This window comes from Globicephala melas, chromosome 16 (genome assembly GCF_963455315.2).
Source record: "Globicephala melas chromosome 16, mGloMel1.2, whole genome shotgun sequence".
In the NCBI taxonomy this organism is placed as follows: Eukaryota; Metazoa; Chordata; class Mammalia; order Artiodactyla; family Delphinidae; genus Globicephala; species Globicephala melas.
In genome coordinates, this window is record NC_083329.1 from 76,042,747 (window position 1) to 76,069,346 (window position 26,600).

At 36.7% G+C, this 26,600-nt stretch overlaps 1 protein-coding gene across 1 annotated transcript in view; it reads right to left on the reverse strand.

Moving 5' to 3' along the window:
* Positions 1 to 26,600, reverse strand: part of RYR2 (ryanodine receptor 2) — a 721,218-nt gene that overhangs the window by 172,063 nt on the left and 522,555 nt on the right. The window contains exons 49-58 of the mRNA XM_060286446.1: positions 23,669 to 23,838; positions 21,915 to 22,135; positions 20,495 to 20,585; positions 18,283 to 18,423; positions 16,497 to 16,660; positions 14,221 to 14,299; positions 12,045 to 12,134; positions 11,112 to 11,249; positions 3,101 to 3,178; positions 1,882 to 1,957 (exon numbers count right to left, since the gene is read on the reverse strand). Coding sequence (XP_060142429.1) covers positions 1,882 to 1,957; positions 3,101 to 3,178; positions 11,112 to 11,249; positions 12,045 to 12,134; positions 14,221 to 14,299; positions 16,497 to 16,660; positions 18,283 to 18,423; positions 20,495 to 20,585; positions 21,915 to 22,135; positions 23,669 to 23,838 — 1,248 coding nt within the window. The remainder of the gene's footprint in view (positions 1 to 1,881; positions 1,958 to 3,100; positions 3,179 to 11,111; positions 11,250 to 12,044; positions 12,135 to 14,220; positions 14,300 to 16,496; positions 16,661 to 18,282; positions 18,424 to 20,494; positions 20,586 to 21,914; positions 22,136 to 23,668; positions 23,839 to 26,600) is intronic.

A 26,600-nucleotide genomic window follows, 5' to 3' on the forward strand; every position in this document is an offset into this window, starting at 1 on the left:
TTGCCCACTCTCACCACTCTCATTCAACATAGTTTTGGAAGTTTTAGCCACAGCAATCAGGGTAGAAAAAGAAATAAAAAGGAGTCCAAATTGGAAAATAAGTAGTAAAACTGTCACTGTTTGCAGATGACATGATACTATACATAGAGAATTCTAAAGATGCTACCAGAAAACTACTGGAGCTAATCAATGAATATGCAGAGCAGCAGGATACAAAATTAATGCACAGAAATCTCTTGCATTCCTATATGCTAATGATGAAAAATTTGAAAGAGAAATTAAGGAAACACTCCCATTTACCACTGCAACAAAAAGAATAAAATACCTAGGAATAATCCTACCTTAAGAGACAAAAGACCTGTACGCAGAAAACTGTAAGACAATGATGAAAGAAATTAAAGATGATACAAATAGATGGAGAGATATACCCTGTTCCTGGATTCGAAGAATAAACAATGTGAAAATGACTATACTACCCAAAGCAATCTACAGATTCAATGCAATCCCTATCAAACTACCACTGGCATCTTCCACACAACTAGAACAAAAATTTTCACAATTTGTATGGAAACACAAAAGACCCTGAACAGCCAAAGCAATCTTGAGAAAAAAAAAATGGAGCTGGAGGAATCAGGCTCCCTGATTTCAGACTATATTACAAAGCTACAGTCATCAGGACAGTATGGTACTGGCACAAAAATAGAAATATAGATCAATGGAACAGGATAGAAAACCCAGAGATAAACCCACACACATATGGTCACCTTATCTTTGATAACAGAGGCAAGAGCATACAATGGAGAAAAGACAGCCTCTTCAATAAATGGTGCTGGGAAAACTGGACAGCTACATGTAAAAGAATGAAATTAGAACACTCCCTAATACCATACACAAAAATAAACTCAGAATGGATTAAAGACCTAAATGTAAGGCCAGGCAGTATAAAACTCTTAGAGGAAAACAGAGCAGAACACTCTATGACATAAATCACAGCAAGATCCTTTTTGACTCGCCTCCTACAGAAATGGAAATAAAAACAAAAATAAACAAATGGGACCTAATGAAACTTAAAAGCTTTTGCACAGCAAAGGAAACGATAAACAAGATGAAAAGACAGAAAGAGAAAAACAAATGCCATATGCTAACACATATATATGCAATCTGTAGAGAATGGACTTGAGGACATGGGGAGGGGGAAGGGTAAGCTGGGACGAGTTGAGAGAGTAGCACTGACATATACACACTACCAAATGTAAAATAGACAGCTAGTGGGAAGCAGCTGCATGGCACAGGGAGATCAGCTTGGTGCTTTGCGACCACCTAGAGGGGTTGGGTAACGAGGGTGGGAGGGAGATGCAAGACGGAGAGGATATGGGGATGTATGTATACATACAGCTGATTCACTTTGTTATACAGCAGAAACTAACACAAAAATGTAAAGCAATTATACTCCAATAAAGATGTTAGAAAAAAAGAATGTAAGAGACAATAACATAACTGGACTGAACAAACCAAAGAGGCTGAGGATGGGAGATAGAATGAAATAAGAGAAATATTTACGTTGGGGATAGAAGTCAGTGAGGGAGGTCTATGTAACTAATAGAACACCTTGGGTATTAGGATAAGAAATACAGTTATCTACATCCTAAAATGGGCAAGAGAGAGCCATCAAAATTCTGAGACATGAGGAAATATACACTAGCAATCAGAAAATTAGGAAATAACATTTCCACCTTGAAACTATTACAGCCATATTTGAACCATTCTAATAAAATAAAGCTGTAATGAGCTCTTATGCTGAAAAGACTATTTTATCCTTATCATACGTTCATGTACTCAAACTCTGATCGTTTTTTTATAAGGATTTTTAGAAAATATTACCTTTGGACTCCAGTTCCAGTTTCTTTTTCTTTGCCCATATATTATGGTAGTTTTCAGCCATCATTTCTGCCATAGCCTTAAATGAACAAAATATTTAGCAACTAAGTTATACTCTAAAAGGATAGTAGAAAAAGATAGCTTTGCCTTCCAATATGTAGTATCAAAACATACTTTAAATTAATAAATCATAGTGTGTTAGTGCTAAAACACATGTAAAAGATAATTGAGCACAGCTTTGTTATTTAGAATCTGAATTTCAGAGGATTCTAATGATCTGTGAATTTACAAACCAGCAGAGGTGATGTGATGGGAATGGTCATTGTTCTTTATAATGTTTAAAGATACATGTTTTGTTAATTTAATAATGAAACTTCAAACTAGCTATGGAATTTAAAAATATGTTTATTTACAAGTTCTTATTTTAATTTCTAAAGTTTTAAAAGATGATGTAAACCTTACTGAATGAACATTGAATGCCAAGAGCATCAGACAAGCAGTCTAGATCCATGTCTGTCCCAATCTAGGTCAGTCTGAGGTCTTGGACGAGCCTTGGCCTCTGTGGCCTTTGGGTTTTGACAAGACTACCTCCAAGATTCCTTTCATTTTTGATTTTCAAGTTTACTATGTCATGTTAACACATTCGTACCAGAGCAATGACAAAGGGCAAGCCAAACAATTTAACAATCCATAGATTTTTTTTATCTTTATATACTTATATCTCTTGGAATAATACTAACAATGCCAATATCATTGTCTGATCATTATATTGACCTGTTAACTTATGTTCCATGGAAACAAATCAGGCAATTCAAAGTAGGTTCCTTAGTGACAAAGGAGACAGATAGAACTATGGTGGAGAAAGCGAAATGCCATCGGTTTCCCTGGATAAACAACTTATAATATATATTCTTTCATGAGTAATTAAAGTGATCCTTGAGCAGAGCATTATAAACTACTGATTTAGTCTCTTCTCACATGCAGCTATTTAATTATATTAGGGCTTTTACATAGATGTGATCTTTAAAGAAAATATATTATCCTAGAAAAAGTTCTATCAACTTCTACAGCATTAAAAGCTTAGGGTACATAATCTATAAATTCCATGGACCTTCTATATGATCACTACATTCAAATAATTCATGTTGTAAAATATATGCAGGAAGTGTTACAGTATGCTTTTTAAAAATGAAATTTGCAGAAAATTTTTAAAAGTACTTACATGCAGATCTCTGGATAGTGTAACATTGCTCATGTCAATGGCTCGGGGGCTATAACCATGGGCGGCATCTACAGAAACCTAGATAATTTGCAAAAAAATAGCCTCTCATTAAAAAACCCAGTAGAGAGAGATTTAAGAGACACTTTGGAAATATAAGGCAAACAAAATTCCAAATGTAACGTTTCCTCAGATAAAACTGGCAAGTAGCTACACAAATTGATTTTGCAAACATATCTAGCAGATTAAATTATATTTGGGTGTCTGACAAGTATTTATGATTGAATAATACATCCCAATATCTTAGGGATTGCCAACCTGTAAAGCTAACGATCAGGATTCAACAAATTATGTAGTGAGTGCAAGATTCTGAAATATTACCGGAATCAAAGGATAACTGAATTCTTGAGTTTCTTACAAATTCTAATTGGCTGCAATGAAATTTTCTTTTCCTCACACCAACGGTAGTTAATCAAAGAGGTCAGTATTTATAAATGTCTTTATGGGCCAAATAGGTAAAATAAAGGCAACTTTTTAATTTTAAAAGCGCATCATATAGTACTCAGTGATTTGTAACGACATCCTCAATCACCAGAGGGTTTCCTTAATATCTAAATTTTGACATTTTAAGGATGAAATCTACAAAACAAAAAGACAGTCTACAGAATGGGAGAAAATATTTGCAAATGATGTGACTGACAAGGGATTAATTTCCAAAATATAAAAACAGCTCATACAGCTCAGTATCAAAAAAAACCAACAAACACCCCAATCAAATAATGGGCAGAAGACGTAAATAGACATTTCTCCAAAGAAGACACATACAGATGGCCAACTGGCACATGAAAAGATGCTCAACATCGCTAATTATTAGAGGAATGCAAATCAAAACTACAATGAGGTACCACCTCTCACTGGTCAGAATGGCCATCATTAAAAAGTCTACAAATAACAAATACTGGAGAGAGTCTGGAGAAAAGGGAACCAACCCTCTGACACTGTTGGTGGGAATGTAAGTTGGTACAGCCCCTATGGAAAACAGGATGGAGATTCCTCAAAAAACTAAAAATAGAGTTGCCATATGATCCAGCAATCCCACTCCTGGGCATATACCCAAACAAAACTATGATTCAAAAAGACACATGCACTCTTATGTTCACTGCAGCACTATTCACATTAGCCAAGACATGCAAACAACCTAAGTGTCCATCGACAGATGAATGGATAAAGAAGATGTGGTACATATATACAATGGAACACTACTCAGCCATGAAAAAGAATGAATACCATTTGCAGCAACATGGATGGACTTAGAGATGATCATACTAAGTAAAGTAATTCAGAAAGAGAAAAACAAATACCATATGATATCACTCATATGTGGAGTCTAAAATATGACACAAATGAACCTATCTAGGAAACAAACACACTCACAGACATAGAGAACAGACTTGTGGTTGCCAAGCGGGAGGGGGTTGGATGGAGTGGGAGTTTGGGATTAGCAGTTGCAAACTATCATATACAGAATGGATAAACAACAAGGTCCTACTGTATAGCACAGGGAACTGTATCCTGTGATAAACCATAATGGAAAAGCATATAAAAAGAATGTATATATACGTATAACTGAATCACTTTGCTGTACAGCAGAAATTAACACAACATAAATCAACTATACTTCATTTAAAAAGACAAGAATGAAACCTATCTTCCCCTCAACTGCAAGAGGGTTTCACTTACTGTCAGGAGCTCTTACCTCATTCCACCCAATGGCATATTACGGGAAAGTATGCCACAGAAACGAACTCTGGTTCATGCTTATAAATCTGAAATTATGTTTGATATATTTCATAACTGTGTATATTCTCTTGTCAGACATGGATAAACAAAAAGCTAAATAAAAGGTACAGTACACCTCAGATCTGTGCCCGTGAACCAAAGGGAGGCTATCATATGCTACCATTAATCATGTTCTCATGGGCTACACTCAACTCACTGGTCAGTTTTAACTGAATCTTGGCTTCTGTGTCAGTACTGAGCCTCTGCTGGGTACCATCCATAAGATAATGTGGAATAAAAATCACAGTTTTTTCTCCCTTAAATACCCATGAAAGGAAATTGAGACTTAGAGAACTTAAGTGACTCGCCCAAGGTCACAGAGCTAAAATTCTGAGCAGGCAGGATTCCAACTCAGGCTCTCTGACTCCAGGCCCACTTCTCTCTCACTGTCACCTCTTTCCTTCAACATATCGCAGTATATTTCTTTCCCCAGCACAATACTACCCCTGCCCTCTCTAATGTAATCAGTTTCCAAGTTGCCAAATTCAAAGTCCTCTTTGCAGCTACCATCAAACTGGTCCTTCTACGCTGGACATGACTAACCACCACTCAACCAGCCCCCTCGTTTCACGAAACCACCCACCTGGCTCTCCACTTCCCTCTCCGATCCCTTTGCCTCCTTCTCTGGCTCCTTTTCCATAAATGACCTCGAAATATTTGTGGCTTTCTGGGTTCCCTCTTCAATTGTTTCTTTCTTTATTCTAAATGCTTTCTTTAGGTGTCCCTATTCACATCTACTTTAAATATTTCATTTATCAACCATGTTTTATTAAACCAAAAATGAGTTGATCCAGCCTAGCATTGCTCCTCTGCTCTAGACTTACATTTTCAACTATCCATTACCATCTCCATTTGGGATTCTATATGTGTATTCATTTTCTACTGCTGCCATGATAAGCGACTGCCAGAAATGTAGTGCCTTAAAACATCACAAAGTTATGAGAAATCTGAAACAGGTCTCAATTAGCTAAATTCAAGGTGTCCACAGGGCTGTGTTCCTTTCTACAGGTTTTATCAAAGCACCTTTTCCCTGTCTTTCCCAGCTTCTAAAGGCCACCCGCATTTTTGACTCATGGCCCGTTCCTCCATCTTCAAGTCATCTATACTACATCTCTCTGACCTTCCTTCTGTAGTCACGTCTCCTTTGTCCAAAGCCAGGAAAGCGTATCCACTTTTAAGGATCCTTGTGATTACGCTGGACCCACCAGTAATTCAGTAGACTCTCCCCCATCTCAAGGTCATTAACCTTGATCACATGAGCAAACGTAATCGCATTGGCAAAGCCCCAGGAAATCAACCTTTCTACAGACAACAGTGATTGGGGATCATCTTTGGAGCCAGAATTCTGCCTAACACGACATCTAAAATCAAAAGCATATTCCCTCCTTGCCACCCAGCCCCCAGCACTAACCTCACCTCACATACGCTACCCACCTGGTAGGCCAGTACAGACCCATGGCAACCCCCTCTGATTAGGGGGAGATTGAAGGCAGAAAGACAAACTCCACAGGAGGATATTGAATGCGATGCATGAAACAAAACAAAACATTAAATATCTGAATTAGAGCAAAGACAGTGGACATGGAGGGAAGCGGATGTATCCCAGAGATGTTTTGTAGTAGAAGAGACAGAATTTTGTGACTTTTAAGTCATTATATCATGTAAATCGTAAACAGCAGAATCAAGTTTTTAAAGTAATTCTGTCTGACTCCAAAGCACTTGTCAACTTTCTTAAGACGGCCCCCAATGTTCTGGCCTGATTTGGCCCCTGAGACCTTTCTTCCCATCTCCTTGCTACTCATGAGCTCCAATCTCACTGGATTCCTCGCTTTCCCTCACACACGCCAGGCCACACTCTCATCTCAGAGCATGTGCACGACTTGCAACATCCTTCCCCCAAATAGGTCCAACTCCCTCCCTTCATTTCAATTTATCTTCTCCATGCAATCTGCTCTGATAACCCTGTATCATACTGCAACTCATCCCCAAAGGCTAACCAACTCCCATGCTCTGCACTCGGAATCTGCCTTTCCATGCTACGTCTTCTCTTTCCATAATATTTATCACATTTTGATGTAGTATGTAGTTTACTTACATCTATTATTTACTTTCCCCGTTAACGTGTAAGCTCCATGAGAGCAGAGGTTTTTGTCTATTTTGTTCATAGACCTATTTGAAAAGCTTAGGCTAGTACATGGAACACAGCAGGTGCTCAGTAAATAACTGTTAAAAGAATGAACGAATCATCCCTCTACCCTAGCCTGTGTTTTAGTTCAAGATAGGTAACACTTGCCAAATTTCATTCCCATCTTCCTCTCCTTCTCAGGTTATAAGCTTATTTTTTAAATTTGTTTAAATAATTTATACCTTACATGTGTAATAAAAACCAGATATAAGAAATTAAAATTGGGAGGTAAATAAGGAATTACTGAGAACCTGTGGAATAGGACTGAAATTGTCAGAAATGTCCTCCTTTTCTGCTGAATTGAGTGATGACCAAGAAGTCAAAATCCACCAATTTACTGCTCTACTCAGCATCTCCTCACTGATAATTATATCAGCATCTATACACCCTATTCTTTTTTTTATTTTATTGAAGTACAGTTGATTTACAATGTTGTGTTAATTTCTGCTATACAGCAAAGTGATTCAGTTATATACATATATATATATTATTTTTCATACTCTTCTCCATTATGGTTTATCACAGGATATTGAATATGGTTCCCTGAGCTCTACAGTAGGACCTTGTCACCGATCCCTCCTATATGTAACAGTTTGCATCTGCTAATCCCAAACTCCCAATCAATCCCTCCCCGACGGCAACAAGTCTGTTCTCTATGTCTGTGCATCTGTTTCTGTTTCGTAGATAAGTTTATTTGTGTCATATATCAGATTCTACATATAAGTATACACTCTATTCTATATCCTATCAAGTTATTGGCTTTGTCATTGTCCATATATTACCTTAATATGCACATTACAAAACCCTAATTGAGTGGCAAATTTCCTGAAATCATGATTCATGTGGTGTTCATGGTAAACAAAAGACATTAACAATGTTATTGATCCACGTAAAAATAATAATGATCATAATTAGGTCTAACATTGAAATATACGCCTGTCACTCCTTTAAGTGATTTATAAGCATCACAACATGTAATTCTCACAATAATCTTTTAAATTAGATGCTCTCTTCTGTTTCATTTTAAAAAGGAGAAAACTGCAGCACAGAGAGGTTAAGCAGTTTGCCTGAGCTCACAAAAAAGCTATCTACTCCATGGTGAGGCCAGGATTTCAACCCAGACAGGCTGGGCCAGATCCGGCTGAGTTAAACACAGGCCACTTCTGCCTCGCAGATGGAGTGCTGAGCCCCAGTGGAAGGAAGCTAAGAATAGCTCCAGAATCATGTCAACAAGTGATCTCAATTCACCCAACTGCAGTCCTTACTATAAAGTGATGCCACCAAAAGTGTTCCTTAATTTATTCAAGAGTGTATCTATTATATAATAGGAAACATCTTTATAGTCACATGGGGAATCAGTAATGGAGAGAAGAAAAGACATTAAGAAGTTTGGCAAGATGATAACTGAAAAAGATGATAATACTGTTAGGTTAGTAATTAAGAAATGGCAAGCTATTTTAACATTTCAAATAATCTTGGATCATGCTTAAAGAATGTTTGTGTGAAAATAATGGTAAGGATTAAAAATATATTTGTGGCATTTGTTGCTCTCTGTTTCTGATACTGATAGAAATACAGAAATATGCTTTCTTTTTTTTTAAACTACTGAAAGGTCAAAGTACTACAAACTCAAACACCCTCTTTTATTTACCTTTGAAGAAATGTTCCCTGGCATTAAAAATATATAAACAATAATGGTAATAATAAGAGTTACCATTTACTGAGGTAAACAGATTGAGTAACGTGCCCAGCAGTTTATATCTAGAAAGTGGTGGTCCCAGGATTGAAGCCCCAGTGGTCTACCTCCAGAGCTGTCCCTCTTAATCTGTACATCTGGCATAAGCACCTCCTAATATTTTGAAATGACGTAGGAGATTTAACAATATATGTCATATGTCACACATGTCACTCTGAAAATCATTAAGACTTAAGAGATGATTATATGGGTATCAATTAATAGTATCTATTGAGGGCTTAATGGGAACTGAAAACTGCACGAGGAGCTAAGCAGGGTGTAAGGAAGAGCAGAGATATACACATCCTCCACAATTACTTTTTAGCCATCTTGAGAAAAGTTTATTGAAATTCAGAAAAACATAATTATGATTTTCCTGGGGTTAAAACAAGGTAATCCTTTTCTGAAGATGGATTGGTTATAGCTTGTGCATTTTAATTTACAGAGTCTGTAATCACTTCCGATGTTTTAGAATCAGTTTCTTAAATTTCACGTTAACATTTTATATCTGACATGATCCAGTACCATTTTGGAGTTTGTTATGTTTCATCATCGGTTACTGGTTTTTTTTTTTTCAGAGATGCTCGCAAAAGTATTAAATCTATAAGTTATTTTAGTCTTCTGGTGAGCGTGGCTAAAACTGTGGGATGAACCTTTGCTTCTCTCCCTTTTCTGGTATTTTTGAAAAATTCTATAGATAAGACAGGCAGAGGCATACTCAGCAGTCTGCCCTACTTGCTCTGACAGCAGTGGCAGGAAAAGGTATGGCAAAGACAGCAACAAGAGAACGGAGTACCCCTTTCTGTTGCAGCCCTTCCCTTGCCCTCTCTGGGCTGTGCTCCAGCATGTTATATAGGCCCAGGTTTTCTGGCTAATAGACAGGTCTTTTTTTCTTGTCTGCCTCCTACCATTTCTACCCTTTATTGCTGGCCCACAGAATCGGCACCGTTATTGTTTCAAAGGGCATGTTCTCATTCAACATATACAATTTTAGATTAGACATAATTTTTGCTATGAAGGGCAGTGGGAGAATCTATTTTATTTTTCCTGGCAGAGCTTAAAGCCACTTCCATTATGTAATAATTTCCTTATCTCCTATACAACTTACAGGAAAAAAAAAAGACATCATTCCATTCTCTGCACTCTGAGCATCTCGTACGTACCACTAGCCTAAATCTTACTGTTGTGGTAGGTTTAACAAGACTGTCTCTAACACCAAATTGTGAGTCTTCAGGAGTAGAATTGGATCTTATTATCTTTGTATTCCTATCACCTAGTCCTCAGTTTGTGCTCAATATTTGTTCAAACAGATTAAAACAAAATGTGATTTAGTTAGAACTGTGCACATACATGGTAACACTGTACAATATGCTTTTACAGCTTCTATCTCCAGGGTACTTAAGAGAATATGATGTAAAACACGCCCAGATCAGAACTTAATGTATTTAACAGTACTATATTTCAAGTAGGAAGCGTGGGAAGCACACGCTTTGAGTACCTTCATTTTCTTTTTTTCCAAAATGTCATCTGCATAAATGGCAATAATAAACACAATAGTTTGGTTAAACCAAAGGCAGTGGCCCAAGCAGTCTGGAAAGGGACGACGACAGGTTTAGCTCCCAGGAGAAATGAAAGGGCCAGGTGGTATCTGGTCCCCTCCTTGAACCCTAGGTTCTCAAGGTCAAGGCTGTCCTTATTCTGCCATCTTGAACACAGAAGCCCCACAGCCAAGCCTTGTTAAGTTGACCCTTGACCTGATCCACTAGCGGCGTGCTCTTCGATTCCTGCGCTGCCTGTCTGGTTCATATCTTCCCTTCGCACGTGGACAGGTGCTCAAGCCCACTTGTATGGAGCATACGTGGGGGTTTTAGATCTGGATCACTACTATCTGACCGCCTCTCTAGCTCCTAAGAACCAACCTTCAGTTCTTACTGGTAAGGAGACAAAAGCTCTGTAGACAACCTTTTCGTGGATAAAGGAACATATTTTACATCCTTCATCAGCATAACTTTAAGACTTTATCATCGAGTACTCCTTTATATACTGTCAGAAGCACAACATGGACATAAACTCCAGTACTTTAACCAAGACCTAAACTCACTTAAATTAAAAGGAACAGAGTTTTCCCCCTTCTGAACTTCATGTTAGTCTTCAGAATTTTCAAGTTAGTTGTTTTGGAAAACACAATAATTAAATGAAATATTCAAATTATTTTAAAATAACATAAACAGTGGATTCATCACTGTGATTCTTACCTGGCTTGTCTGGGAGATACGACGAGTCCGGTTATAAAGGGCCATGCTGTCTCCCTCCCGTGTCCTTTCAATTCTCCACCCCCAGGCCAGCATAGTTTTTAAAGATTCTTTGATTGGCCAGCGATAAATTTCTTTCTCCTAGAAAAAAATCAGAAAAGGGTGGGGTATTATGAACCTAAACAAAAATTTTAAATATTTAATGCTTTGTTCTGAAATACTCTGTCTTCACCTAAAATTTTTTGATTAGCATTGTTTATTTAAAAATAAAAAAGGAGAGTAAAAATTCTGAAGAGCAGAGTGTGAGCTGAGACCTCGTTTGACTAATGCTGCTAAGAGGGATCCTATCTTATTATACAGCATGAGGCTAATTTCCTTTAGTTTCCCAGATTCTGATACTTCAGACAGAAACTAGGAAGGAGAAACACAGTTAGGAAGAAGTCCCAGATTATATGCCACGTGCTTGAAGCCGTTTATCTGCTTCTCTTGAAGCAGAGAAGTAACTTCCTCTGTAAGCACCAACCTAGAAAATCCTTTTCACTTCACTTTTCAAGATACTGCTTGAAAAGTGGGGACTCAAAGAAGTAAAATATATGAAAACATAAATAATAAGCATATTACAATATATTACTTCATTATCCCTTATCAAAAAACTCTTAAGAATGAAAAGAATATTTTGTAAAGTTCTTAAAAATACAGGAGAGGAATAAAAATAAAAAAGAAACAGAAAAGTATTAAGTAGAGAAGAGAATAACCAATTAAATACTGACAGAAAATGGTACTACAGAGAAAAAAACAATACATAAAAAATGGGACCTTTGAGAAAAGGTAAAAATAGTATATGTAAAATAGACGTGTTAATAAGAAATTTACATAACAAAGAAAAAACTTCCCCCCCAATTAAAACCATATAAACTTAAAAAATAAACACGTCACCTTTTCAGATAATAGTTTATATGGCTTCATTAATGGTTGAACTTTAGACGAGTCTGAATATATTTCTCCATAAATCCATCCGTTTGCCAACTAAAAAAAAATCAAAATTGTTTTACATGCTTTAATTTTAGAGTGTAGGTGTACATGTGTTTAAGTGTGTACTTGATAAAGTAAATCTAAAATGAACCAAGATAAGGATTAAGGTTTGAACTTTATCCCGCGTAAGTCAATAGAAAGAATTTCATCATAGTCAATGTTATTTTGAGTAACCACTTGGAACAAATCTTTTTATCCAGAGATTCAATGCATCCAGTCTTCCTTAGACAGGTCTGTGATTATGTCAATAGCCCTCCCCTAGGAGAAGGCTAAAGGCTGCACGACCCCTATGATATTCATTTTGGCCCATCTTGGGACCCCAACCTGTGTGACGAGTAAGTGGGAAACACTCATTTTAAACAGGAAAACTGGAGCAGCTGGCTTATTTGGAAGCCTCCCGGAATAATGCTACTTGTTTTGCCCACCCCTTTGTCCAATGACCTCTCAACACACTTGTTCCACGTGATTTTGCCCATATAATTTGGTGCATTCACCGTTTCCCTATATCATTTCATGTATGTCTATGGGATCCGGGTAACTAGGCTGAAATAGCTCAGGACTGCCTTCCTGTAAATCTCCTCTCCATCACCACCCCACCAGCTCAGTCTTTATAGAGGACAGATACTTCACTCTTACTGACTTACCTAGTAAATCGATTAAGTTACTGAACAAAGAAAGAGCCATACGCTTAACAAAACAAAAAGGGGGTTTCTTGGAAAGAGGGACTGGTTGGCTGAGGCAAAGACTGAAACTTAACATCAAGTTTAATAGGGTGGGGCTTCCCTGGTGGCGCAGTGGTGAAGAACCCGCCTGCCAATGCAGGAGACACGGGTTCGAGCCCTGGTCCGGGAAGATCCCACATGCTACAGAGCAACAAAGCCCGTGCGCCACAACTACTGAACCTGCGCTCTAGAGCCCGCGAGCCACAACTACTGAAGCCTGTGTGCCTAGAACCTGTGCTCCGCAACAAGAGAAGCCACCGCAATGAGAAGCCTGCGTGCAGCAACAAAGACCCAACACAGCCAAAAATAAATAAATAAAAATAAATAAATTTTAAGAAAAGAAAAAAAAGTTTAATAGGGTGATACTGACTTGCCACATAACACAAGCAACCCTTGGAACCTTCGCTCTTTGATTTTCACTGCGCCAAATCAGTACACGCTTATTTTAGATTCCTGCTTCATCTCAACTTCATTTCTCTGACAACCCTATTTCAACCATCTTCTCTAAGTTTAAGTAGGCTTAACTTAAATGTGACCACATTTTTCCTCCAGAAGAATCTCATAATATATATGTAGGACTTATATCACGGATTGCAACTGCTTTAGTTATCCCATTCAAGTTATCTTTTCTCGACAATGCAAATAAAACATGCCATCTTGCCTCGCAAGTGAACTGCAGATCTACTTAGAGATAAGAAATACAACAGAAGAGTAGAAGGTGTAAATAATCACTAAATTCTGATGAATCATTTTCAAGATTTTATCTAATATAAAATTATACATAAAGCTAACGTTCCCTTAAAAGATGTCTGGACCTAGAGCCAGTATTTCTTACTGAAGACCCTAATGATAGTTTAAAAAAGATTTTTTTTGAAGTACAGTTGTGTTAATTTCTGCTGCACAGCAGAGTGATTCAGTTATACATATATATATATTCTTTTTCACATTCTTTTCCATTATGGTTTATCACAGGATATTGAATATAGTTCCCTGTGCTATACAATAGGACTTTGTTGTTTATCCATCCTACATATAATATTTTGCATCTTATTACTACTTTTTACTCTCACAAAAATGTATGTTTAGAAACTATATTTGATTTAATAGATTTTTTGAATTTTTAACACTGTGCTTTTTATGAACACAAATATTCTTATGTGCATTATATGTACATCAGTGGCAGAACTAAGTATTTTATTAGACTAACTATTATGTCAGCAAATCATAATTAAATGTTCTTTCCTAATCTAAAGCTCTCACTTGAAAGTAGAAAATTGTCATGGTCAGAAATATCTGAGCCATGATCATTCATTAGGTACGTTCAGTACTGAATTAGAATGTGATATTCTGACTTTTACCTTGTCCATTGACCACTTGTCATGGGAATGTTCTGCATATTTGTTAATGAAGTATTCCAACTTCTCAGGAATTGTAATACTATGAGAAAAATAAAGAAAAAAGGTTTGATTTTCAGCACTTACAGGGAATCATATTAATAATTTACTCACAGCTTATGACTGCTTATACCCCATTCGATGCATAACTGTTAAAAAATTGGTTTAACAAGGTACTACTTTTCCATATGGTAGGAACAATATAAGAAAAGTCAAGCAGATAAGGTTCTACCCACTCATCTTATAATGACTCACACTTTATGTCTTAATGTAAGTTATATACAATAAAAATTATACATAGTATAAATAAAAATAATTAAAATGTATTCAAAAAAGAGGACAACAGATAACACCGATTTTTTCTTTAAACCTGAATGAAGATATAGTTAAATTCAACAAGCTTAAAGACATACTTTTCTCCCACATACGTTCTTTGAAGTTATTCCTCCTTTTGACTTAAGTCTCTTAGGCAACAACTATAAATGGGTAAAAGACTGCTGAAATCTGACCTGTTCCATTTCAAATGTACTAAAATTAATTTTAAGTTAATTGCATACAACTAGTGATATGTTAATAATTTTAAATGTTAATGGTCTATATATAAATTCTAGGTGTTACTAATATGAACTATAGGGAAAAGTAATTAACCAATTCATGCTTTATGGTTTTGATAACATTTCTTCTTGATGTCTTTCATGCTTAAATAAATATTTAATCCCTCGAACAGACATGGAGTCCGTGCAATTGAAAACCAAGTCTGATGGTAAATGTAAGACTTGGGACTATCAAATATACCTATGAATGGAAAAAATAACTTACTAATGCAATTAACTTTGAGAATAGAATTATAAGTAAAACCTAGTATAATGAGATGGTTTACTGTTCTTTTCTAGCAATGTTATCAGTTAGTAATTGAACTTTATGATATTCACATACTTAAAAAACAGTATGGTAAAAAATCACAAAGATGTAGAAATTATTGATATCACTATGCAAACCTAGTCTGTTAAGAGGTCCCCAAAGGGGCTAGCCGAGGTAAATTAATATACATGCCCAACACTTATTCATTAATTGGATTTAATTAATCAAAGCCATAACATTGTTCTAATGTTATTTTAAAATCCTAGATTACATTGTATGTTAACAAACCACAAACTTACCCAAGTAGGAATGTGAACATGTGGTATTTTGGTTTACTTACTTTAGAAGAGATACAAAGGACCAATCACATAAGCCAAATACTGGGGGGGTAGAGTCTTTTCTCACAGGACTGTTATCAAATACCAAACATGCAAATTTAAGGCATTATCAAACTAATGGCATACCACCTGGCTTGAAATTGGGATCTGGTTATGGAAGCTAAAACAGCTGAGGGGCCACCCAGAGACCTGAAAGTTGAACTCCCAAGCAAATTCAGATGCTGTGGATGGTAACTACCAAGTGACTACCTTGCTAATACTGATCTTGCTGAGTCACCACGGAATGGGTAAGATAATGTGGCATGGAGAGCAGCCTTCTTGCAAATGGAAAACCATGGTCCTACTTAAAGACAGTAACAACAACAAAAATGCTGAGACACCTGACGTACCCAAACATCCTATCTGTAGAGCAATTTACGCAAGTAGGGACATGGAAGAGCTTTCATAATGATAAGTAATATATTATCTGTGGTTAAGGTTGTCACACCGCATTCTCAATCCATGCTAAATTTTCCAGAAATATTCTCATTTGACATTCCCTTCACTCTCACGCTGTGCTTTCTGAGGCTGAACATAAGCTGCTAACCCTAGGCCTGGCTGAGATGTAGTGATGATGAAGTGATGCCCCGTAGCTCACAGAAAGAGCTTTGCACTGCATGCTGGGAGCACCCTGAATCAAAGACTCTGCACAGAAGTTGGCTTCAATTATTAATAAACATTTAGGGTAGAATTTCAACTAAAAAATAGAACTGATATACTTTCTTGATTCTCATTATTATAGGTATTGCCATGTGGTTATTTACAGAGAATCCTGACGATATTAAGAGTATATCTCTTAGAAGGTACATCTTATCTACTTCTGATATTTGTAGAACCATTATTATTACTACTATCATTTCATCAAGTAGAGGGACCCCTAGTAAAAGGATACCAATTCAAGGGGGGCATGGATGAGAGAAAGTTCACTTTAGTACCTTATTCAATTTCAGACTTCACACATCATTTACAATAAAAATCTGCTGCAATAGAAAGAGTCCATACTTTGAGGTATCAACAGGTTGTGGGTTAAAGTTCCCTTCAGAATCCATTGATGACTGTTTTTCCATCATACTGACATAATTTGACTCCATGTAGTCTGGAGGCAAAGCTCCCGCAACTGCACTCAGGCAAGGCAGTGCCAGTTTGAAAAGTTCTTGTTCATATTTCTGGGAAGAGATGGAGGACCAAAAAATAAATACTCCATTACTACTGAGCAAAGGCCGTCAACATGATCACTGCAGCTGACACGATGCTGTAAGAGAAAATCTGAATTACCTTGGGCTGGCTCAACTCCCCGAAGGATTCTTTCTCTAGAAAATGGAAACTATAGCCTGACATCCCATAAGATGAGATGAGTGAAGCTTTGTACTGCAGTTGCAGCATAAAAGGAATAAAATCTTTGCTTCTCTAAACGTTTATTCTCCAATAATGGGAAATGAAGTGAACCTAAATATTCTACATGTATAACTTGTCTGTACAACATAAATATAATTTCAGTCAATGAGGACTACTGCTGCACCACATTATAAGACTAGACATGAAAAATACCCAAAGTATAACATTCCAGAGAGTAAGGAATTTTAACTGGTCTGTATTGCATTACAAAGGTATGAAAAATAAAATTCTGTACTGAGAAAGAAATTCTACAGGAGATACTATGCATAATCAAAATTTCTGGGGAGAGGTATTTGTATATTAATTACATAATTAGTTAAATTTGTATTTGTAGATTTTTTAAAAATCAAAAATAATAATTCCTTTATTATTAAAAAGTTTTTAATTCAAGTGTAGTTGATTTATAATGTTGTATTAATCTCTGCTGTACAGCAAAGTGACTCCGTTATATACATCTAGATGTTCTTTTTTTAAAAAATATTCTTTTCCATTTTGCTTTATCCCAGGAGATTGAATACAGTTCCCTGGGCTATACAGTAGGACATTGTTGTTTATCCATTTTAAAAGTTATCTCACTTTAAATGTTCAATTTTAAATTAAAGCTGTAAATTCTTCTCAAAATACCTTCTACATATTATTTCAAAAAGGCTCCGGGTTTACCCAAGGCAATTCAGCAAGAAAAAGCATTGAGTTGTAGCTACCAAATGTAATCACAGATAAACTTCCCTTATTATGCAGTAAACTCTTGGTTATACTATTCCAGTCATCTGATAACGCCTTTGGGAATTCAAACTGATTTTGATGAATAATTTAAGCATAAGCATACGAAGCATGTTGTTCTGATTTTCTCTAACATAATACACTCCAGTCTTCTGAAAGTATATGAACTATTCATTATAAATATGGCAACTATAAGGGAATGTCACATACATAAAGCACTGAGTACTTAAATCTCCGTAGCAGCAAAGTGGGAAAAGTCAGTAAGGCCACTGGAATATTATAATTTTATGAGTTTTAATATTTTATATTTTTATATTTGACAGGATTTCTTCAGGCTTTCTAAGATTGGGGAGGTGACTGACTAGGGAGGGTTTGAGTCCAAAGAAGTCCAAATGCACCAGAAACTGATCAACCCATGTGCATAATTTCCTAAAATGCTTAGCCATTTTAAAGTCAGAAAATGTTATGATCACAAGGAACATGTTACCATCATGACTACGAAAAGTTAATATAAATTGCATTCTCAACATTTGTTATAAATGAAGAGAAAAAATAAAACTATGTCAAGTCTCGATGAGCAAAGACAGCATTCCACTATTCCACTAGGAATACTATCTTACCAAGACCCCATGGCTTTTCAGTTGTTTTATCATACGAATAAAACCACAATTACCTTTTGAGACAGGGCATCAAAAATGCCCCAGAACAACTTTCTTGATAAATGAAGTTCTTCTTCTGAGGCAGCTCCGAAGTTTCCCCACCCTCCAGGCAGGCAGTAGTATTTCCAGCATCTTTCATAATGATTTGTCAGCAGCTAGGTGGGAAAACAATTCTAAGAGCACTGAGCTAAAGACACATGGTATAGATTTTCCATTTCCTCCCACATGGCATTCTAATGCCAATGCCACGTGATAAGGCCAACTGATATGGAACTGCTCAACCCCATATGAATTCTTTTGGAGAATACTAAGATCTTATATAGGATGTCTCCTTAAATTGAATGCTGAGCACAAGATGAAGACCAAATGACCAATTTCACAAATTATCTTGAACAGAATTCTTTAGGAGGTTGTTTGGTTATCTGTGTACCCCTGAGTTCTACTTTAGTTGCTATCATTTACTTACAATTTTATGACTTGTTATCCTGTGGAATCCATGCATGTAACAGAGGGATTGATGTCACACTGACCCAGAGGATACAGCACCTAAAATGTGCATTCTCAAGGGACAATACCTCTGAGTATTTGTGCTTCTTCTCTACCTACCCTGAATCATTACACTTTACGATTTGCTTCAGAACAGACATCTCTAAACAAACTCCCTAAACTGCCCTACTTCCATAATTTCTTTATCTGTAGTTCTTTGGTGGTTTTGGATGTAATTTATTTTCTTACTGAGGGTCTATGTTGCTTCTTAAGTTTTTAACCTACAAATATTTTGTGGGACTAAACTAGAAGTTCAAAGACATGGATGGAATTTTTCAATTATTCGGTAGCTCTTTGGATCATTTATTCTGGGTATATAAACTGAAAAATATTCACAACTATTTGCCAAATTAATAAAATTATTATTAATAATAATTAAAATAAAATTATTTTTTGAATAAACTGTAAATTTTTGGACCCTCTTTCCTATAGCTAAGGAGGAAAATAAATTGAGTGTTACTCTTATTAAAGCTAACTAGGTCTCTTACTGTATAAATATTTCTTCTCGTTTGGTCTCCCTCACACTTACGAATCACACACTCTCACACACACACACACACACAATTTAGGAATCTCAAATGATGAAATATTGAGATCTAATTTGCTTAGAGTAACAGGCAAATATCTATAATGCAAAAGAGTTTTACCACATAAAGTGATACTGTATCTTTTTTCAGGTATTTTCCAGCTCATTTGTATTAAGAAAATTTTGCATGACAAGCAAATGATAATAACTGTAAAAAAACCAGGATTTTCAGCAAGGATATAACTTACTTTACATAATTCATCAATTTCTCTAGATTAATTAAACCAAAATCACTTTTTGTAGAGAAAGATTGTTTATGTTAAGTATCTAGGTGTGCTTAGTGTAAGAGCAGCTGAAAAAAAATAGCAGCTTATTTTTATCTTAAACCTCTTTTCAAGGCACAATTACTGGGTGGCCATGAGGAAGAAATGATGCTTACCAGGTGGCAGAGCAGAGTGGTCACCTATAAAAAGTCCACTACAGGACAATGACCTCCATGCACAGACCATGTCACTAGATGACACATTGGTACACACCTAATACCTTAAAATCGTGAGCCAGGATTGGTATATTACATGACAGGAAAAAATTACATGACAGGAAAATATTCCCAAGTCAATAAGACAGAATGAGACTTGATCATTCACGAACAGAATAGTAAAGCTGGGAAGCAAAAATGTCAGGGACTTTACTCTGTGACAAAATGTAACTGCGTATACATAAAGATCATATTTGATCCTTATGAAATGATATTTGGAAACTGTCATTTGATTACCAACTTAGAAAATGTTGTTTTTCAAACCTATTTTTTATGCCTTGAGGTTGCTAATACTTTAGGCCAGGCCTATTACTGTGTTTTCCAGCCTAAAAGTATCTTGGTTCATCTTTTTCTTGTGGACCATTTTCTTTCCATTGATTTCTATTTCCACTGATTTACAGTAAACCAATCTTAGGATTTCTCTGGTCTTTTATTACTTGTTTATTTTAGGTTGAGGTACACATAGCTATAACTTACATGCCCATTTCAATAACTGGAAGAAATTTTCCAGCATCAAAGATCAAACATGATGTATCTGAGAGATATACATATTGTAACAGGAAACAAAGCCAGAGGACCCAGTAATCAAATGACTACAAACACTTCCTGTACTTACCTTAAGAGGCATCTTTGCATGTTCATTTAATAATGGGACATCAAATACTAATCTTCTGAGTAAGTGCTGCATCATAGAAGGTCTCAATTGGCTGGTGGAACAAAGCTAATTTTAATAATGAACATTTAATAATGTCTAAACTAAGTAGAATAATTCACTAGACTAGATTATACATGCCAAGAAACTGTACCTACACCTCTCTTCAGATGATGTTAATTTTAGGTGTTCCTAATCCAGAGATTAACCAATAGTTACATACTTTTGTAAAAAGCTACATTTCCAACTCATCTCTAGCTCCCTGATCTGAGGACCAACCCTTATTTGCTACAGGAGATGTTCCTCTTCTGCTCTTTCCCTTGCTACCACTCACAACTGCAGACCCCACTGTCGCTACTAATTTAGTAAATGCTTCTTCCCTCACTCCAGTGAGTGGGAAGGGTCTTCAATGCCCAGATAAGAAGCAGAAAGAGGAGGCAGTGTAGGAACAAGAGGAAGAGAAAAAGACTGAGACCGAAATTTTGCCAGAGGAGAAAGGGAAAGAAAACTAACACACAGTGACCATTTACTGTGTCGGCAATCCTGACTGCTTCATCTCATTTAATATTTAGAAAAAGTCAGTGAGACAGATATTTTGATTCCATTTCACAGAATTTTGGGGTCAGGGAACTAAAATTAGATTATGAACTAACCTTTTTTTTTTCTTCTTCTTTTTTTTAACCTCCCTCAGTCCCATCTGGCTCCTACACCCATACACTCATTCCACTATGAGTGAAAACCTTTCCTTTACCAATGTGCTGGGCAGGCTGCAAGCTTTCACCTCCAAGAGCTCCTGTCCATCAGAAAGAAACCATAATCCTAGCTAGAGGCCTGAGAAATTGTCACTTTGACTGTCAGAACCTCAAAAGGAGAAGATATGCTTCTGGTTTTCAGAGTAAGACCTTCAAACACTTCTATCTATAGGAAGCGGCTTTCCAGGGTGGAGGAAATAGTCTGTCTTCATCACTGTCACAATAGGTCATACTTTAATATTATACTACATATATTTTTTATCTTTAATAAGTCTCTGTTTTCTCTTCTCTTCTGGAAGAGGAGTTAAAACCATCACACAGTGCAAAGGGGAGAATCTATTAATATTACACTAACGTGGCCGGCGACAGCTCACATGCCAACATCCAGAATAGCATCATTGGTCCAACACTGTATCCAATGGCTAGATACCGAGAGAGTCTTGGAGGAACACTCCTGAACTTGATCAGGAGCAAGGGCACTCTGGTAAGACTCATACCCCAGCACATAAAATGAATTAATTTTATGGTCCAGAAATTGTTGACAACATTCAAAACAATTTGTCAAGGGCCAGAGACTAAATTCTCTTTCTTAAAGAAGAAGAAACTTGGTATAGACTTCATTGCCCACTTACCCACAAATGGAGAGTAAACACACTTCTATGGAATCTCGTTGAGCTTTGGTAAGTGAGCAGCCCTTAGAAAGTCTGTACACAGTGTGAAGTAATGAGTCAATGAGGGAAGCATGGTGCTCAGTGCCGGCAAAAAGAGGAGCACATCTTGTTAACAAAGGCAACACGGCCGTGCAAAGGTACCGATTGAGGGCCAGGGCCATGTCTGTAGCGCTCAAAGCAGCCTAGAAAGGAATTGGAGAGGAGACAGTCATTTGTGTTGGGCAGGAGACAATTTTCAAAGGGATCCACAAGTTGACGTGTACTTTCATTACCTAGAAAACGACAAAAGTACGTAATACGGAAACGGATTCCTCTGTTACAGATTTACCTGTGGTTCATATGCTTTTTTATCACTAAAGACAATCAATTTTCAATTGCTCATAAATAGATAAAAATTAATGAAGTAATATCTATCTCTTCAAAGAGCCCCAGAGGTTCATGTTCTAAAATAAAATATTGGGGGTTTCCCTGGTGGCGCAGTGGTTAAGAATACGCCTGCCAATGCAGGGGAAAACGGGTTCGAGCCCTGGTCCGGGAAGATCCCACATTCTGCAGAGCAACTAAGCCTGTGCACCACAACTAGTGAAGCCCCTGAGCCTGTAGCCTGTGCTCTGCAACAAGAGAAGACACCACAATGAGAAGCCCGCGCACCACAACGAAGAGTCGCCCCTGCTAGCCACAACTAGAGAAAGCCTGCGCACAGCAACGAAGACCCAATGCAGCCAAAAATAAATTAATTAAATAAATTAAAAAAAATTTTTAATAAAATAAAATATCAAGGGTAGGATAGATGAAAGATAAAGACACTAATGATATCAAAGAATGTGAGTGCTTCCCTTTACTAGGAGAGGTAAGAGAAAGGAGTTTATTCTCACAGTAGATCTCAAATACATAAATTCTTTCTGAATTCTATGTATGAGTATTAATTATATTTCTGTTCATGTCCACCAGCATCAATAACCAAAGGCTGATTGTCCTACCATGTTATCAACTATACTACTCAGGTTCAGAATTTCACATGAACACAACCAAAAAAACAAAAAAATTCAGTTTCATTTTTGTGATTCTCCTCTCACAGCTTTCACTACTGACAACTCAAGATCTGATTTCCTCTGATATCAAAAAGACTCATTTAATTGAGAATAAAAAGAGGTATTATTATAGCTACTAGAATAACATTTAGAGTTTCAGCTTATTTTACAATGTTTCAAATAGTAGAACACTTACACTGATAATGGCAGATTCTCAATACTGGCCACTGGATTCACAGGACAGATTTGTGGCTATATGTACGTTAATAAATGAAGGCACCGGGAGGATACTGTGATTGGCATGACTCAACAATGTCCACTAAACCTGCTCAATACTTTAACTGCTTTTGTTGAGATGCATAATTATTTATGTTGACTTCGAAGTGAACAGGAGCCACTGTGACCTCCCAAATTAGGGTTATATCAACTTTCTATTGTCTTCCATTGCACCTGATCAGAATTCTTATCTTACTCTTCAGGGTGTCCATTTTCTCCACTATTCAGTGAGTTCCTTGAGGATATAGTCTATTTTGCTTTCTGTTTACCCTATGTTTGCCTAAAAATATAATAGGCACTCAATAACCATTTGGTGACAATGAATGAATGAACATATCTATGAAAAAATATCATATGGCAGAGGTTGAAGAGCTAAAAGTTGCAGAAGTCATTTGTTCAGATCATTACCGTATCTAAAGAAGCAGCAGCCCGCAGATCTGGCAGAAAGCCAACCTCGAGAAGATGGAGGAGGAAATCTTGAACCTCAATTCCATAGACCCTGTCAAGGAACAAAACCATGGCTGCCTTGTGATCTGGGCAGAACCCCGCAGACATGTCAGGCTCCACCACATTCCCATCTAAAAAAGAGAAGGTGACACATCGTTGTTAATGAAATAGATTACAAATGGCTACTTTCCAGCCTTCTCGTGTTTTAAATAAAGTTATCCGGTGAATGGTTTTCTGTCCCTCTACTACCCTCAAGCAAAGGCTGGGACTTAGCTGAGGCAACAGGGCAGTGCAGTGTAAATCCATGGTCATTTAAATGTTATTTGGGCATCCATTTGTTAACTGTGTATAAGATTAGGACACAGCATTATGCCAGATACCGAGAAGGAAACAAAACGGCACCCAAAATCCAAACTGTAAAACTAAGAGTAAATATCATAAAGCTAAAATGTAAAGCAAGGTTTGCATTCTTTTCAATACAAGAACCTCTTGAAAACTTAATAAAACATTATAAAGTTCATGTACCCTATGTGATAAACATGGTACATTAACATCATTTACATATTTATGGCTCAGACAATTACAGGATAATGAACAAAACTCCAGGAACCAGTCTGACTTTCAAATGAAAGATGTTTCATTCATCATAATAGCATTTAATAACATTTAAAACATATTTGAGAGACATGTTATCTTCTCTATCAACAGTCAAGGCTTGATGCCTATACAGAGGAGTGAATTCCTTAGTATAGCTCTGTAGATTCGTAGAAGGCATCACTGATATGAAGAATTAGGGAATTATGTGCCCATTGAAAATACTGGAGAACAAACTTGTTTTCTGTTTGACCACGTGATAATTATGCCACATTGCTGCTGACCACACACTCTAAGACTCTGCAAATACTATCACAGAATCTTTATTACTGATGCAATGTTGGAGAAAGAAGGACCCAGGGAAAGAAAGATGATACATGACCATACCCATCCTGAAAGAATACAGTCACAACGCTTTTGTTTTCATTCACAGTCGATGAATGAATTTGATATTTGAATCATGAAAATGAACAAATAACAATGTTTTAAAGGAAATTAGACTGAAGACTAATACGAAATCACTTCCATTCCTTATAATTAATAATAACTAATACACCTAATACCTTCCTTCCTGTAATTACAATAATAAGAATAACAATGCTTGTCATTTGTGCTGTTGTCAGGTATTATGTTAGGAATGTTCCAGACACACTTCCATACAATTTTCACACGTGCACTATGAAGGTGGTCTTATTATCTTCCTTTAACACAAGATAAAAAGCGACTTTTAGGGAAGTTAAATAACTTGTCCAAAATGGCACATCTAGTCATTGGCAAAGTTAGATTTAAACTAAGTAAAATTGGATTTAAAATCCAACCCGAGGTAATTTAATCCTTATGTTAAATCAGCATGCTCTAATTTTTGATTAAAAATCTACATGAAACTCCAGTTCCATTCTCCTAAAAAATCACATTATAGGTAATTTATAGGATTCTATTCTTCTAACAGAATGCTGTGCCTAAGGAAATGATAAGCAACTCATTTATCCTGAAATAAGATTTGTTTTTTAAACACTCATTCAGGTGGACATTCATTTTAAGGAATGCTGCAACTCCAGCTGCCTGGGAATGAAGACTCATGGATGGGCTGCTGCTTTATGCTCTCCACCTCCTCAGACACACTGGGGACAGTACAGCTGATGAACTGCCTCCTCTCAGACTCCTGGAAAATGAACTGGCCCAAGGAGGGCCAGCTGCACTGGCTTTACCCTGTGCTGCCTGCATTATTCATCCACCTAAAATGACTACCTCACACAATCTGCCCAAACCTGTCTGGACCAAGAGCTGCAGGAAAAGAGTATCTACTTTTGAGATTAGACACTTGCCTCTTATTTTTTCTAAACTCCTCCTTCTTTCATTATCATTTTGGGCTACCCTCTAGTGCTAGGATAATTATAATAAAAATGTATGAGACCCATCAGAATGGCCCTCAGCAAAAAGTCTAGAAACAACAAATGCTGGAGAGGTGTGGAGAAAAGGGAACCCTGCTACACTGTTGGTGGGAATGTAAATTGGTGTAGCCACTATGGAGAACAGTATAGAGGTTCCTTAAAAAACTAAAAATAGAGCTATCATATGATCCAGCAATCCCCCTCCTGGGCATATATCCAGAGAAAACCATAATTCGAAAAGATACATGCACCCCTGTGTTCACTGCAGCACTATTTACAATAGCCAAGACATGGAAGCAAACTAAATGTCCATCAACAGAGGAATGGATAAAAAAGATGTGGTACATATATACAATGGAATATTACTCAGCCATAAAAAAGAATGAAATAATGCCATTTGCAGCAACATGGATGCACCCAGAGATGATCATACTAAGTGAAGTAAGCCAGACAAATATCATATGATATCACTTATATGAGGATTCTAAAAAATGATACAAATGAACTTATCTACAAAACAGAAAACAGACTCACAGACTTAGAAAACAAACTTATGGTTACCAAAGGGGAAAGGTAGGTGGGGGGGAGGGATAAATTAGGAGGTTGGGATTGACATATACACACTACTATATATAAAATAGATAATCAACAAGGACCTACTGTATAGCACAGAGAACTCTACTCAATACTCTGTAATGGCCTATATGGGAAAAGAATCTCAAAAAGAATAGATATATGTGTATGTATAACTGATTCACTTTGCTGTACACCTGAAACTAACACAACATTATAAATCAACTATACTCCAATATAAAATAAAAATTAAACTCACGGCCTAGGAAAAAAATGTATGGGAAAGTCCTTAGCTAATACTGAGGGGCAGGGTACTAATGTTTAGAGGCAAACTT